The sequence below is a fragment of the Arachis stenosperma genome, chromosome 1, assembly GCF_014773155.1.
Source record: "Arachis stenosperma cultivar V10309 chromosome 1, arast.V10309.gnm1.PFL2, whole genome shotgun sequence".
NCBI lineage: Eukaryota > Viridiplantae > Streptophyta > Magnoliopsida > Fabales > Fabaceae > Arachis > Arachis stenosperma.
In genome coordinates this window covers 118,826,018-118,841,548 of record NC_080377.1, presented here as the reverse complement: position 1 = coordinate 118,841,548, position 15,531 = coordinate 118,826,018, and the positions used below count along the sequence as shown (strand labels likewise).

General features: G+C 37.8%; 5 protein-coding genes across 7 annotated transcripts; 1 reads left to right on the top strand and 4 right to left on the bottom strand.

Moving 5' to 3' along the window:
• Positions 1-4,009: 4,009 nt before the first annotated feature.
• LOC130960975 (50S ribosomal protein L35, chloroplastic) lies at positions 4,010-6,119 on the bottom strand. The gene is made up of 3 exons (XM_057886558.1): positions 5,782-6,119; positions 5,535-5,651; positions 4,010-4,308 (listed from the first exon to the last, which is right to left on the bottom strand). The coding sequence occupies exons 1-3, from the start codon at positions 6,025-6,027 to the stop codon at positions 4,231-4,233; spliced, it is 441 nt and encodes a 146-aa protein (XP_057742541.1). The 5' UTR covers positions 6,028-6,119; the 3' UTR covers positions 4,010-4,230.
• Positions 6,120-7,243: 1,124 nt separating this feature from the next.
• On the bottom strand, positions 7,244-8,179 carry LOC130942756 (uncharacterized). Its single transcript, XM_057871028.1, has 2 exons — positions 7,712-8,179; positions 7,244-7,509 (listed from the first exon to the last, which is right to left on the bottom strand). The coding sequence occupies exons 1-2, from the start codon at positions 8,096-8,098 to the stop codon at positions 7,456-7,458; spliced, it is 441 nt and encodes a 146-aa protein (XP_057727011.1). The 5' UTR covers positions 8,099-8,179; the 3' UTR covers positions 7,244-7,455.
• A 595-nt stretch (positions 8,180-8,774) lies between these two features.
• On the bottom strand, positions 8,775-11,298 carry LOC130938720 (nuclear pore complex protein NUP43). Its single transcript, XM_057867177.1, has 5 exons — positions 10,380-11,298; positions 10,155-10,224; positions 9,431-9,641; positions 9,210-9,283; positions 8,775-9,088 (listed from the first exon to the last, which is right to left on the bottom strand). The coding sequence occupies exons 1-5, from the start codon at positions 11,015-11,017 to the stop codon at positions 9,035-9,037; spliced, it is 1,047 nt and encodes a 348-aa protein (XP_057723160.1). The 5' UTR covers positions 11,018-11,298; the 3' UTR covers positions 8,775-9,034.
• Positions 11,215-11,780, top strand: LOC130938736 (uncharacterized). The gene is made up of 2 exons (XM_057867178.1): positions 11,215-11,461; positions 11,559-11,780. The coding sequence occupies exons 1-2, from the start codon at positions 11,232-11,234 to the stop codon at positions 11,698-11,700; spliced, it is 372 nt and encodes a 123-aa protein (XP_057723161.1). The 5' UTR covers positions 11,215-11,231; the 3' UTR covers positions 11,701-11,780.
• Positions 11,781-12,229: 449 nt separating this feature from the next.
• On the bottom strand, positions 12,230-14,649 carry LOC130938684 (heptahelical transmembrane protein 2). Of its 3 annotated transcripts, XM_057867175.1 has the most exons (5): positions 14,283-14,649; positions 14,086-14,172; positions 13,893-13,962; positions 13,674-13,723; positions 13,481-13,492 (listed from the first exon to the last, which is right to left on the bottom strand). In XM_057867175.1, the coding sequence occupies exons 1-4, from the start codon at positions 14,519-14,521 to the stop codon at positions 13,679-13,681; spliced, it is 441 nt and encodes a 146-aa protein (XP_057723158.1). In that variant the 5' UTR covers positions 14,522-14,649; the 3' UTR covers positions 13,481-13,492; positions 13,674-13,678. The 3 variants fall into 3 exon arrangements, with proteins under 3 accessions (XP_057723156.1, XP_057723157.1, XP_057723158.1); XM_057867173.1 differs by lacking the exons at positions 13,481-13,492; positions 13,674-13,723 and adding an exon at positions 12,230-13,268; XM_057867174.1 differs by having other exon boundaries at positions 13,375-13,723.
• Between the last annotated feature and the right edge of the window lie 882 nt (positions 14,650-15,531).

The following is a 15,531-nucleotide window of genomic DNA, read 5'->3' as shown; positions in this document are numbered from 1 at the left end:
CACCGGCTGAAAAATACTTGCGCCTTTCACTCGAACCCATAACACTCTGATCCCTTCGTCGCTTTGCATCCAACCACCAACACCTCTTCCGGGAGACTCTCGCACGATGTTTCCTCAGTCCACAGACAGCAACCTACACAATCCAGGTAAGACATCCCGAATCCCTCACTGCGATTGGATTTAGACCGTCTGTTGGTTACTTCACGGAATCCCCCCCATCTGATTATGTGAAACTGATATCACCAACAACCGAGGCCGTCAGTACATGTTGCATGTTTTTTCCTGAAAAAAATATAATTTTTTTCTTTTACTGTGTTTCCTTGCATCGTCATTCTTGTTATATGGGGCCTTTGATTTGATGGTGGGAAAAATCCTTGTCCATTCTCGTTGGTGGTATCCCTTAATGGGGGTGCACTATTTGCTGAACCCTTGCCTTGCCTCCACTATCTTGCGCCGGCTACCTTCTCTGCATGTTTCATCTAACATGCAATCTTGACAGTTTTTATCATTCCTTAGTCTCGTGGCCTGCCTGCCTGTTTGATTTACTACGCGATTCTCGTGTAGAACTACTGAGTTCTGAGTTCCACGATCAGAGAAATGACTCACTCCGGAATCCCTTGTTTTACGTTTCAAAGCTTTTGCAAATGTTACTGTTGGTCGCTTCCATTTTTTCCCCTTCTCAGATGAAACCCTAAACCCTAACATTATTTTCGATTCCATCAGTTTTTGACAGTATTTAACTATTAGAAAAGTCAATAAGGTTTCTCCAATATTGTGTGTTGTTGTTTGAAATACTATTTAACCACCTCTAGCTTACGACTCTCAGGTCTGTTATTTGTACTGTAACAGGTCATCATATCTTCATCCAAGAACAAGGGCAAGCGACCTGCAACAAACCTTCAACGAAACCAGCAACACCGCCCACTGCGTTTTCTGAAGCCAATAATAAGGCCCCCAAGCTTCAAACTGGTAAGCCACCTCGCCCGAGACGTATATCAAAGGACACACAATGTTATTACTTCCTGAATGATCAATGTGTTGGCCAACACTTTCTTATTATTTTGCAGGCCCTCCCGATCGGTCCAGACAAACTCCCGAGCGGGGCCCCCTACATAACCCTGGTGGTCCCTGATGGCAGGTGTATCAGCCATCGGTGCTTCTGGAAACAACAGTAAAATGGCAGCATTGTATTGACCCGTGGTTGGCCAGAGTTCTACCAGACATACCAAATTAATTTAGACTCCATGCTTCTTTTCAAGCACAAGGGAAACTCTGAATTCCAGGTGCGTATCTTTGACTTCGGTGGATGCAAAAACACATACCGCCCCCGACCGTCAAAGGAACCTCCGTACGAAGCGAAAGGTGCTTATCGGCGTGCCCGCTGTATCAACAATCCTTCCTCACACAAGGCAAAAGCGATAGCCCAAACGCACAAGATCAAATGGCCATTCTTTGTAATGGACCTCACTGACCGCGTTTTGCACTCCCACCTGTTGGTAAGGCACCAATTCGTTTTCTTGTACGTGTCTTCATCAATAAGTTTATTCTCTCTTAATGATTTGCTGCTATGCTATAAACAGCCAAATGTCCCTCATCTGATCCATTTCACCGGTCAGAGACACACACTCTTCCTATCACACGGACACATTGAGGTTGAGGCCACCTATACAAGATTTAGTGGCAAGCGCGACGGTAGCTTCGGGGTCATCTCCGGAGGCTGGGCAGAATTTGCCAGCTTGTGCAAATTCGAGCCCGGAGGTGTCGATATCTTCAAGGTCATATCGACCGAGCCAGTAACAGTTTTGCAAGTCCGATGGAGCAACAACGCCGCAGGCTCTTGAATCTTGCTATCTTTATGTTGTTACACAGACTTGTATTTTGTGGATGAACTTCGTGTGTATCACTTTTTGCGAATTCTGTTACTTGATGTGCTAATTTCTGGGAAAACAATAGACCAAGTTTCTTGTATTTTGTGGATAATGTGCTTTATCACTCTTTGAAAATAGAATGTGTTTCTTCACACACTTACTATTAACCACCTACGGCAGGGGTGTTTTCTGCGTGTAATGTTTACGGCTGCTGCCATGACATAAATCACGTCCCACCTTGCTAACAAAATTGAACCCCATCTGCAACCTTCTTCTTACATTACACTGACTAGTACTGCTTTACTTCAGCGGATTTCTCCATTATTAGTTCTCTACATTCAGTATGCTGTAATTAAAACGACTTAATAAGGACAAACAAATATTTCTCATACACCAACTCCCGAGTTAAAAGTAAATCTTGAAATCACTTGCGATAAATTAGCACAACATTTGCATAAATTAGCACAACATTTGCATCTGCATCAAGGTTTTACATGTACATGTAGATGTGCTATTTTATTTTTTTTAGGTACTTTGTAGAAGTACTACTTGACCAATTCTGCAGGAAGAGTTGGGGTAGCATTATTAAGGTAACGGCATAGTATTTGGCTCTTTTTTTTTCGGCAAGAGTCCAGGCACATTGTAATATCGAACCTAACACAGTAACACCAACAACTTCCCTATCGCCAAACTGGTATCCCACCTAACGACCAAAAAAAGAAGGGTTTCCCTCCTACACGCCGGTCAGGTATCTACGTTTCCACCTTCGTTGCCACTGTCCATTACCGACGACCATTACGAAATTCTTCTTGCCATCACCACTTCGCGAGATAGCATCTTCATCATGTCGCTGTGCCTTGGGAGTGGCCGTATTCTGTTTCCTATCTCCCATGCCAGACCCATTACCTTCTCCATCCAGGATTTCCATCCAAGATTTGCAACGCTAACTAGTTGCCGTCGTCGCCACTGTTGAAGACCATCAGAATCATCCTCCATTCAATCTCCCAATATCGAACCCTCTTAGCGGTGACGAGGTTTGTCGCCGGGTATATGGAGCTCTCCCTAAATCGCCACTGTTGGGCTGCAGACTCACCAAACATCGACTCTATTTCATCAAACCCTCCCGTCGGCATCGTTTCTTTCGCTGGGCATCTCCGTCAGTCGCCGCCATTGCGATAGAGACCCTTCCAAGCTTCTCCCCATTTGATTGCCGACTCAGGATGGTGACCATCAGAACAGGCGCCTCTGCTTTTTGGGATATGGGTTTTGTATTACATACTTTTTTTGGGAGAAAAACAGCTGCCCACATCATTAGACCCATACTGAAAAAAAAAAAAAAGAAACCCATTACCAACAAAAAATAAATAAACCGGAAATCATAACTCAAACTGGAAAAAATCATAGTATACCGTTTCACAAATAACCTAAACTTTGGGCCAAACCTATAATTTCCAAGAAATGCCGTACGGATGCCATCCTAGCCATCCAATCGGCATCTTTCCATCTGGTCCACCATACTCTTGAATATACTTTCTCCACCAAAGACAAAGCCATTTTATAAATGCCACCCACTTAAAGAGTGCAAAGTAGATATTTAAGTTTTCATTTTTTCGGCATTGAAAAATGGAATATCGTGGTAAACATTTTTTTTAACAATCATGCTTTGTCCAACCCCAACTTTGACCTGCTGACCAGAAACCCAATGTGTGGGGAATGTTGTTGGACAACACAACATATTCAAAGGGAAGTAGTGCTTGCTGCCATGAAGTTGTTTTTAGTTTCAGGGTCAAAAGTTGCCATTTTAAATGCGCCAATGGGTGAATGAAATTCAACATGTGTGTACACTTTGTGATAACCAAAACCTTCGCCTTTGACTAAACCACAACTATTCTCAATTCATTCTATTCTAACCCAACCTGAGATAAATCCACTAAGGGAAAGTAATCAAAGTATAAGAAACTAATTTTTAGTTATCCAACATTAGTCAATTTTAATGTAGGGTTACAATTTAGGATTTCGAGTTAAAAATTTATAATTTACCATTTAGAATTTAAAATAAACAAAATAATTTTAAAATTAACTAATGGTGACTTAAAAAATCAATTACCTAGCAATCTAGCATTACTCATCCACTAAACAACTTGGTTTCAAATTGTCAATTATGTGAATAAATACCAATTGTTACATGATACAGGAAGGGTGCCAAATTCATATGGTACTGATATAGTGATATCTCAATTGGGAAAACTATCTCACATCATTTGAAAAATTAAACAATTTTCAGATGGTGTAAAAGCAGATCTAGAGACGTCACAAATCACTAGACTAAACAAAGCTAGGTTTATGACTCAGATTGCAACCTTTATGTAACATTTCTGTTTACTTTCAGATATGGCAAGGCTCCAATTACGTTGTCATAGTCAGCCCTGCTTACTGGGTGCTGCACATGACAATAAAAAGGAGTTAGACATGAGAATGCAAATCTTATCATTTCATATAATGATATATATAGCAAATTCAAGCTAACACTTGTATTCATGCAAACTACCCACCTTATACATGATGAATAAGAAAATTTCAAAGATGTAAAATTTCCAATGGGGCATGTTAGTTGAATCCAAGTCAGATACCTAAGCCCCTCCGCATTACAAGTTACAACTAGCATCATTCTAGAAATCCAACTATAGACGGGATGATGTTGGTTTGGTAGAGGGAAACAAGTTCAAAACACTGGATTTCTCTAAAACCCATAATCAACTAAGTGCTAAGATGAGTATAAATTTCAGACTGACAAACTTTATGAAGTCACTCATATATGAAGTCACTCTGTGAACAGGTAGTATGGCAAGTAGAAATCAATGGAATGAAAAATATTGGGGAAGAAACTCAACTATATGATAAATGACTAGAAAGAATGACTTTTGTTCATGTTATGAACCTTCGTCCTAAATCAGACACCAATAGCTACAAACTACCAATGCCATTGAATTATAGTTTCTGACATGTTTCTTCCCCCTCCTATTTGAAGGTAGATAAGTGAAGGTGTTTTAATATCATGATTTTCAATTTATCACCATTTCAAATGGAGAGAAGGCTGGGAGACAGTTTATACTCCAGCTTTTGCTTGTAAGCCCAAAGTCACCCCTATTCCTCTAATCCCACCACCCCAACAAAGAAAATAAGTTAACATAGAAATCTTAGTAAAGTAAGCAGTTATCAATTTATTGAATTCAGATCAAAAGGAAACGAGAACTAGTTGAAGAATCCTCAATAAACAAGCAAAGTTAACCCTCTTCAGAATCAACAAACATTCAATCCAATTCCTTGTAAAAATTCACCCAATATTTAACAGTCATATTACTTCTACACTCTTAAGATACTCAGGAAAATTGCACTTCACATGCCAAAACAACAAAACCAACAGCACCAATAAAAAAAAAATTAAATATCAGCAAACCAATTGCAGTTCGCAATTGCATGTAAGAAATTTGTAACTGGTAGCCAAAGCAGAATGCTTAATTTATTACTTAAAAGAAGCCTCGCACCTTGGTCATTGTTACCACTGAAATTAGACCACTATCTAAGAAGCTAAGACACAACCTTATCCATAGAAGAAAACCAAAGAACAATCAAACAAATCAATGAAATAAAATAAAACTAGAGTACCATTTTGGAGAGTCGCAATTTCCTCTTGGTATTCTTCTTGGCCAACAAATGCTGCTTCCCAGCTCTCCTGCGCACAATTTTCCCTCGACCTGTCACCCTAAATCGCTTCGCCGATGCCTGCAAACAACGATACAAATGACATTCAAATAAAGGATGTAATCCAAATTGGAGTTACTCTTACCTCGCAGAAAAGACCAATTCAACAAAGAAAGGAGTGGGACAGAGAGAGAGAGAAAGGGGAAGGGACCTTGTGAGTTTTCATTTTGTAGCCCTTGGCAGAAACAATGGTGAGGTGCTGAATCCTTGTAGGGTTAACGGTGCAGAGTCTGTGAGGAAGCGTTGAGCCAGAAATGCAGCTTGACGAGCTGAGTTTCAGTGAGGTGAACTTGTTCAACAGAGGAACATCAACTGAAGAAGAGTGAGAAACACGAGTGTAGGGAGCGCATGGTGGAAGCCTGAAGGCAAAGGAAACCGTTGCCGTTGCACACGCCATGTTTCGGAATTGAAGATGTGAGGTTCAAAGGGAAGATTTTAGCTTGTGGTTGTGGATAATGATTAAAGAGAGGCTTGGCAAGGGGTTCCTCAATCTTTCTCTTTTTTGCTGTTGTGTCCCCCTATCTTTACTATATTCACAGGAAAACACAATTCTCTCCTTTTTTTTGGGACACACTTTGGGTCTTGAGAGTTCTCTTCTGTTTAATGATTGGGCCTTGACTATTGTATTACTTTTAGTTTTCATTATATGGACTCTGGGCTTATTTGGTTTGGCTCACCACAGTTATTGCTATTCTTGGTCTCCCCACCCTCCCTCTATTGGAGCTTGTTAATGATTAATTGGCTATGTATTATGGCATTATAGTAACTTTATTAGCATGATTAAGATGTATATAGTTAGATTATTTATTTATCATAATTAGATCATTCATTTTATATCTTTACTCTAGTTAGTACAGCCTGTACATTTAGTTAGAATAACAATTTTGTTAGTCTCTTATCTATAAGGTTACTCTTTGTACTTATTCAGTTAGTTAGAATAATTATTTTGTTGTATTTATTCTTTGTACAGTACAAGGTGTGATTTGCCATACTAACACAAAATTTTCAGCTCTTTCTTTCATATTCTCCCCTATCCTTCTTATTCTTCTTTCTTCTCTTTCACCATTTTTCTTTTTTCCTTTGCACAGCCTCACTAGCTCATTGGCTTAGATGCCAAGTTTTAACGAAGGTAGAGATGACGAATCTCGCTTGCCTCGTTGTGTGCAAAGAACTTGTTGAGCTGGGTTTTTTGTTTTCATATTAATCTAACTATATACATCTTAGTCATGCTAGTAGAGTTGCTATACTCGATAGCCAATTAATCATTAACAAGCTCCAACACCCTCCCCCACCAAAATCCAAAAATAAAAAATCGAAAGAGCACCATTTTTCAATGCTTTCGTTACTTACTTTGAACTTGTTTAAGTAGGCAAGTAGAAAAATAGTAGATTATCAAATCCATTGTTGATGGTTTAATATGTTTATCATTCATATATATATAAGCCTTATGTTTTTCAATCACTACCTAATATTGAACCAAATAGAAGGAAGTGTTCAGTGTTCATTAAAAATTAAAAAAATGACGAAATAACTTTATCTTTTAAAATTAATACTCAAAAATTTATATAATATCATTGTTAGAACTTTTCAGATAGAAAAACAATATTACTTGTTACTCCTGGGTAGGACAAATAACCGATTCAATTTTAGAATTTTGGTCTTCTAAAATATGCATTGTTGACTACAAAGTGACAGCAAGATAGATTACACATTACATTAAAAGCAATATATTAGCCTAAGCCATATAGGGCGGTACATAGGGAGAATTGGGGATCAAAGCACACAAAAAAACATGAATATGACTGCTACAGCATGTATCACCGCTCTAGAGTGAAAAAGATGATGAAGCTAATTCCTCAGCTGTCACCGGATTATGCAGCTGCAGTCACAATCAAACGTTCTAGTTAACCAACCTTAAATAACTTTAATTTTAAGGTTCCACAACTATTTTCACATTTTTTCCCTCTAAAGCTTATTTTAATCAATTTAACTATCATATAATACAAGTTATGTGCAATTTAATTCCAAATCAGTGTACCGAATCTCATTCATGAAGCCAAAAAGGGAGAAACGGAACTTACAGCTTGCGAAAGAGTAAGGCAGTGAAAAGCACGGAAGAGATCATCGTTGTGGGAAGGAGCGAACTCATGGTTCCAATACGTGACGTCACGGAACGTTGCACTCGATTCCCAACACTCATCACTCTTCTTTGATAAAACAAAACCAGAGAAGCCATGAGGAAGAGGGAGAGTAGTACCTTGGAGCAACCTCCCTCTAAAATGGGCTTGCTGTAACGGTAAACCGTCGACCCCAACGCCGGTGAGCTTGGGTTTAAAATAGTCGGAAACGGAGGCGGGGCCATCGTGTTTCACACAGCACGGAACCTGGTGGATGCAACCGCTTAGGTCCTCGGCTTCGTCTTTCTTCAGAACTATGTTCGCAGGGGCTCCTCTTCCTCCTTTCTCCATTTTCTACTGTTGCTTCTCCAATGCCCTTTCAAACCCTAACCTAATCCCAAATTCCTCAATTTCCCAATTTGAAGTCAGCGGGTTTCGCGCCAAATGCATTAAAAAAATAAATAAATTAACCAGATATGTTTATTTAAATTAGCATTTTTAGTTATGTAAAAATTCATTATTAGATTCAATGTAACTTGTAAATTAATTATCATCCATTGGAATTGGCATATTGACTTTCGTTTGATTATGAGAAATAAAAACATTGTGGTAAATATTATGACAAAGATGATGATAAAATTATTTTTTCATGTGAAACTTCCTTCACTTTGAGAACTATTTCTCTATTTAAACAATTTCTTTATTTTGTTTGCTTTATTTTCCTTTGTTTAGTTTATTTCCATCACCAAAAAATGTAACTTGTAAATTAAATTTGACAACAATGATTAGATTATCAATAACACTGTTTATTTATCAAATACTCATAACACCCGTGTAAATATATAGTTATTATAAATTAATTAGGATTTAAATTACTTTTAAATTAACACAATAAAAAAAAGTGTATTAGTTGTTAAAAGAATACTGGTGTTAAAATAATATCAACCATAAAAAATTTAGACGTAGCAAAATTGATAATTATATGCCATGAAATTCTTTAGAAACTGAGAGTGTCCCTTGCCTTTTAAGTTTTAACTATATGCTGCTTTACCGTTTTATGTGATCAGGCGTTACACTATTGTATTGATATAATATGCTGCCTATTGTATAATCGAAAACCCCGTTCCTTTGCATACAAATGGCTTAACAAAAAGAACAAAAAAGTTGCTGCATATATAACATAAGAAGCATCATATCTAGTCCGTTAAAAAGATTATCTTCTTCCATAAACTACACAAAGCTTCCCGTCCAAGAATTCAAGCTACCAATGTGCATAACTCTTCCACGTTATCTTCTGGTCAATATGGCTACTGCTTCCCACTCCAAACTACATATCACATCCTGCATGACAATCAATGAAATTAAGATTTTGATCTTCAACTTGGTCAGTAAAAGGGAACCACCAAAAAATACCATCTGACAATTCAACATACAACAAACAATCTTAGTTGCATCAACTTACAGATGGGTTATGTCGATCAATATCAAAGCCGTTGATGGCACAAGGTTCTGCTAGCAGCTCAATAGGTTCCTCACCTACACATGGTAAGAATACAAAATTAAAGATGCAAGGAAAAAAATTTTAGTGACTAGTGCAATAAAAACAATGCTATACTATAGATATTAGATAGTAATAAATTAGATGTCCAACTAGCAAGTTGCATTAGTAAAGGACATATATACCTTGCTCAATTACGGCGAGAATCCCGTCCTCTGAACAGATCATGGCAGGTAAGATCCGAGTAGATGTGGCGCTTGATTTTATGCATCGATCATATTGAACCTCCCAGACCTCGCTTTCAGATATTGACTGGACTTCAGCTCCAGAGAGTATAATGGGTTGTTGCTGCCACCTAAGATCCCAGGCAAAAACAGTACCTAAGGAGCCTCCAGCCTGAGAATATATTATGATTCCAGAAATGTCAGAAGAAGCTTACAACTAAAGCACTAAGATCTGAGCATCTCCAGACCACAAGAACTCAGGAGTCAGGAACCATTCAACCTGCAGTTGCTATCACAGAAGCTAAAAACAACTAACTTTCCACAACCTGACAATGTCACCAAATTGGTATTACATGTTGTTTAATCAGTAATCACCCATCCAAGAGATACTAAACGCTGTCCTGGAATAATGTCACACTTATAAAGTCTTACAAATTCATTAAACTTATCCCACATTTATATCTACAAATTTAGCAAAATGCTTCACCATTAGATACCTTTCATATATTTAGCTAGTAGTCTACAACTGAATTCAAAGAAGCACCTGCAAGCACCATAAACTACATATGCAGCACTAAAATCTAATATCAGTCATGCTCCTAACTCTTATCTGGGTATTTAGGATTTAGATGAAGTATCTTGTAAATCATTCAAAAATAAATCAATAAAGAAAGAAAGAACATACCAGGCAAGTGTGCTTTCTCGATGGATGAATATCGATAGAGTGCACTATTCCAGCAGTGAATTTCTGATCCCTGCAACAAAACAACCAACAGCAGCTATCAAATACAAAAAAGTGGCACATATCAATGGTAACAAGAGAACAAGCATAATTGAATTTAACTAATTTCACACAATCTAAATCCTCTCCAACACTTCGAACAATTGCAAAGCTCGCCATTTTCCTTACCAGTTAGCCTTAAACTGAGAAACCGGTCCACCGGGCTTCCTCTTGTCCCACCACTGAAGACTGAACCCATAACCACCTGTGGCGAACTCCATCGGGGACGCCCACTTCGCTGCCGTGTACGACACCAACCCACCACTATCGAACAACCTATCACAGCTCAAATTCGAATTCCCAATACTAACTAAGTTGACCCTCCCATCTTCCCCGACAGTCACACACTCTACCCCACCGTCCATGAGGTCAACGCATGAGCCCGGCACCGAGTGAAGCCCCTCCTCCTCGGGCATCGACACCTCCGATTCAAACGTCGCATCCGCAGGATCTGAAAACAGAATGTGGAGTGATCCGGCGGCGGTGGAGGCGGCGACGACGGTTTTCTGGAGGAACTGGGAGGCCCTTAGGGAGGAGACGCGGGAAGATGAGGAAAACGAAGAGTGAGGTTGGAGGGACAGTGGATTAGGGTTTAAGGAGTGGATTTCGATGGAAGAGGAACCGGAATCGGTGTCGAATGCGGCGAGCACCGCGAACCGGTCGAACGTTGATAGCGGCGGAAGCCACCTAACGGCGTCGATGTACTTATGCTGTGGAAGACGGTGGATTACTGGGCGTTCCGATTCCAACATTGCCGTCGCTGCCATTCACAAGGGTTTAGAAGGGTTTTTCACTTTCTCCCAATTCTGAAGATTTTAATTTTGCATAGGGAAAAGGTGGGAAATGGGAATGTATTCTATTACTGAAATGCCCCTGGAGTTTAAAGTGAATTACCTGGTTGCCCCTGGTTGTTTTCACCTTTTTCTTTGAATTTGTGATGGTCAAGTATTAATTATAGATTGTGGATAAGAGTAGTAGAATATGGTGGTAGTTGCTGGAAGGAGTTTTGGTGTTATCTTCTGCTTCGGTGGTTCTTCTCTTCCTGCGACCAAAACTCCAAGGAAGTTTGGGACAACAACGTTGGCAAAGAGGGACGAGGTTCAAGAGAACAGCAAGAGTGAAAAGCGATCCTTTTTCTCACTGAAGATTTCAAAATCATTTCTTGCTCGAACTGCTATTGGAGTGTTTGGGTTGGGGTTCATTGATGCTGGGTAACCTTGCATTTTTTTTCTCTGTTACTTCTGAATTCTGAAAGGTTTGTTAAATGTGCGGCTCATTATTAGAATGGTTTCAAATGCTGTTATTCAGGTACAGTGGAGACTGGTCAAGGACTGGAGTGATAACAACACAGAATGAGGAATTGCTTAGGCTTGCAGCTTTTCTAGTAGTTCCCTTGTGTATATTTCTCATTGTTTCTCTACCCGTTGATTCAGATTCGTATACTTCTTAATTCTGCATGAGTTTAATGTGCATAAATTGTATGTTTAAGTATTTCAACATTTCTTGTTGGGTATGAATTGTTGCTTTAAATGATCTGAAGATTTACCCTTTCCAGTAGCTATTGATTGGCCTAGTTCAATAGTTTCAGGTTAGTGTGACTGTTTAAGTGTCATAAAATTAAAAAATCGATTGGTTACTAACATTCAATGGTTTCGTGAGAAAAAACTCTAAACATTTGAATGATCAATCTGTGTTTCTCAATGCGGTTCAATCAATGAGGTGGCTACTATTCTGCAACAGAAGAAGTTTCTTGCCTTCTTGGTGTCTGTAATCATTTTATCACCCTTATCAAGTAAAGTGGTATACAACACTCACGGTCGAGTTAATGAGAAAAGTAGGAACAGAAATGCAGAACAAAGAGGAAGAAGAAGAAACGAAAGTTAGTGCAGATATGTGTTTGTTACATTATCTCATCAAGGCATGTATTAGCCTAAAATTTTCATGCATATAATCACAAAATATGTGAATATAACTGCTGCCTTGATGATTCTGTCAAGATTTTTTTGGTTCCCACTTTCATATCCTTCTAAATTAAATTAGTCATACTAAGAGATCAAGGTTAGTGTCTCATTGTCACGGTCTAATGCATGGTGCTGCTCAGCCAAAATATGAAAATCAAATTATTAAGAGTGAACAGTTCACGAGGCCTAGTATGTTACCAACGTTTTGCAATTGCAATGCACAAGAAATATTGAGAAAGAAGTGGTACAAATACAATAATCGTACATACAACAAGAACGGGTGGTTTCTCTCACAAGTTAACCAACCAGCTAGCCTTTCTACTGATATGTAAGATAGTACTATGACACATACAACAGGAGACAACCTAATTGTGATTTGCTAAAATGAACAAGTTGGGGATCCCAGTCGAAAATCCAATATAACTAGTGTGGCAACACTATGAGCAAGTGCACCAAGAACAACAAAAACATGAAATATCTGATGGCTTTGCCCTGCAAGATCAAATGCTCCAGGCTTCCATCGCTCTGGTATCCTAGACACATAAAATCCAGCTCCTGTGGCATACAGGACTGCCATGGCAAGCTCATATCCTACCGCAATGTTTATATGTGGATGTCCCCAGTGCAGGGCAAGTGCATGAGCTGCAGGAATTATGCCTGAAAATCCCATGCAGAGGAACAAGGAAGCCCTGAGAGGTCTGAACCGTGGCGAGGAAAATGATGGTGCAAGAAGGGTAATAATGGCTAGGATTCCCAGCACAGATATTGATGTTAAATAAAATAATCTTGCATATGGATTGCATAAGAAAGCATAGTAAATTGGAGCAATGAAGGAACAAACAATCATAAGTGAAATTCCAGCGTAATCTAGACGCCAGAAAAAGAGGCTGAAACTTTCGGAGTGGCAAGCTAGAAGATGGGACAGAGAACTGCAAGCAAGGCACCCCATTCCCCCAGCTAAGAAAACGAACCACGGCCATCGAGGAACTATTTCTACACCAGATTCTCTCATGTTGAGAAGGATAGATGGATCCTGAACGTGTCTCAAATGCAAATCCTGGAAAATATAAATTAAAAAAAAATATAAAACAAAAGAAAAAATGATTGAACAGCGTATGACTTCATTAGTTATCACATCAAGTTTACTAAATCATTTTTTAATATTTGTCATTTAAAAATCATTGTTAGTATATGAAAGATACAGAGGACATTATTACACGATTTAAGAATGCACATCAATTTCTTGGCAAGTCCCAAATCATGATCTGCCGTGTATCTGGTCTAAAAATTCATAAGACTGAAGATTAATAATATACCAGCCAAAAGGTTGTGTGACTGCTGCTTAATAATAATAAGATCTCCATGAAAATGTAAAAGTAATAACATGAGCTATGATGAACAAGTATGGCAAGATAAACATGCAATGATTGTAACTTGTAGTTAGTGAATAAAAGGAAGTTACATATGCTATGTGATGACACATGAAAACAAATCAAGCGTAGTGCGGTGCTCCTGATTAACAAGGAAACAAACATTTTCAAATATTAATATAAATCTTTTAACAATTTATCCTCCTTTTATTATTATTTTATTATAGATATTTAATTTTTTGGCATATCTATGCAATATAATAAGATGATGAGAAGATGCCAACAAATGATAAAATTAAATAAAAGCTAACCGGAAATGCAACAGTGTCAGAGTGGTTTATCTCCTTCGCCGTCGTCAACAACCCAAACGCCGCCGGTACTCTGGTGGTTCCACCTCAAACACACACGACATCAGATAATCTTGGCATTATTAACACAACACAGCACACACAAGAAAACGACGCAGCATCGCTGTCAATAACTTAATAACAGAACAGTCAATACCTGAGCAAATCGCCGAAGCCTAGCTTCGCCGTCGCCGTGGTGCTCATCACGGCCATAGCAGCAAATATCAGAAATCCACCTAAGTGACTGCAGAAAAAAACACGTTGTAACCATTGCACACCAATTGTTTGTAGAAAATGGCGTGAGAGAGAGTCAGAAATCGGAGAGAAGAGTTGTGTGAAGTGCAGCTAACTCACGTCCAAATGTTTAGGGTTTCATTGTGCCATGCGAAGATGCTCCACAAGGCATCCTTCACCGGCCACTCGGAACGGTAATAATCGAGGATGAACTCGCTGTCTCGCAGGTACTCCGGAAGCTCCTCGAACCTCACCAATCGCTTCTGGAACCTCTTCGTTTCCTTCGATCTCGAATCATTCTTGATGCTCTCAACAACTTTTCGGCCGTTCTTGTTGCCGCTCCGGCGGTTGCTGGTCATCTTCGATGGCTTGGTCGCTTGTTTGCTTGCCCGCCGTGTTCGCAATGCCTCACCGGGAAACTTCACCGGTTCCGTCTCCGGCTATGATTAACGCCCTGTCCAGGCATTCTCGAAAGTTGTATTTAACAATTTATATTTATAGTCAAGACAAGACAACACCATGTGATCCGTTTCATCTATTTTTCTTTATTCTTGGAATAATATTTTTAGTTAAAAAAAAAATATTTTTTAGTAATTTAAAAAGGCATAGTATAAATAGCCAAGTAAGCCATGCTTATCAGTACTTTGACAAGTGTACAAAATTATTTAGAGTAAAAAATTATTTTTTGTCTCCAATATTTTAAAATTGTTTTAATATTATCATGTTATTATAGATATCTTAATAGAATTTATAGTAGTATAATATTAAAGTGACAAAAACTTTATTAATTTTAGTTATTATTTAATTAATATAAATATTAAATTATTTTTAATATATAAATTAATAATAATTTATGTGTGTAAATTTTAAAAAATATAGGTGCAAACTGTTATTGATTTATATGTATAAAATTTTAGTAAATATATATAAATTATATACTTTTTGTATGTAAAATATCTATAAATATGAGTATCAATTATTATTAGCTAAATATTGACTAAAAATAATAATATTACTAATCATATAGTATTGTTCTTAAAATAATTTTAAAGTATTAAAAACTTGAATAAAAAAATTTAAATATTAAAAACAAGTTTAGGATCTAAATATTAAGGGATAAAAACCTATTTTATTCTAAATTTTATTAATAATTTCTTTGTACAAAGTTGTCATTTACAATACTATATTAACAATCTAAATAAATTTATCATAAAATTTATTTTAGTCCCTATTTTAATATAAGTTCTTACCTTTTATTCTTATAAGTAAGAATTTAATTTTAATGTATTGTTAGTATAAAATTATTTTACACATACATTCAATCACATAAATATCACATTAATAAAAAATACTTAAATTTTATATTGAC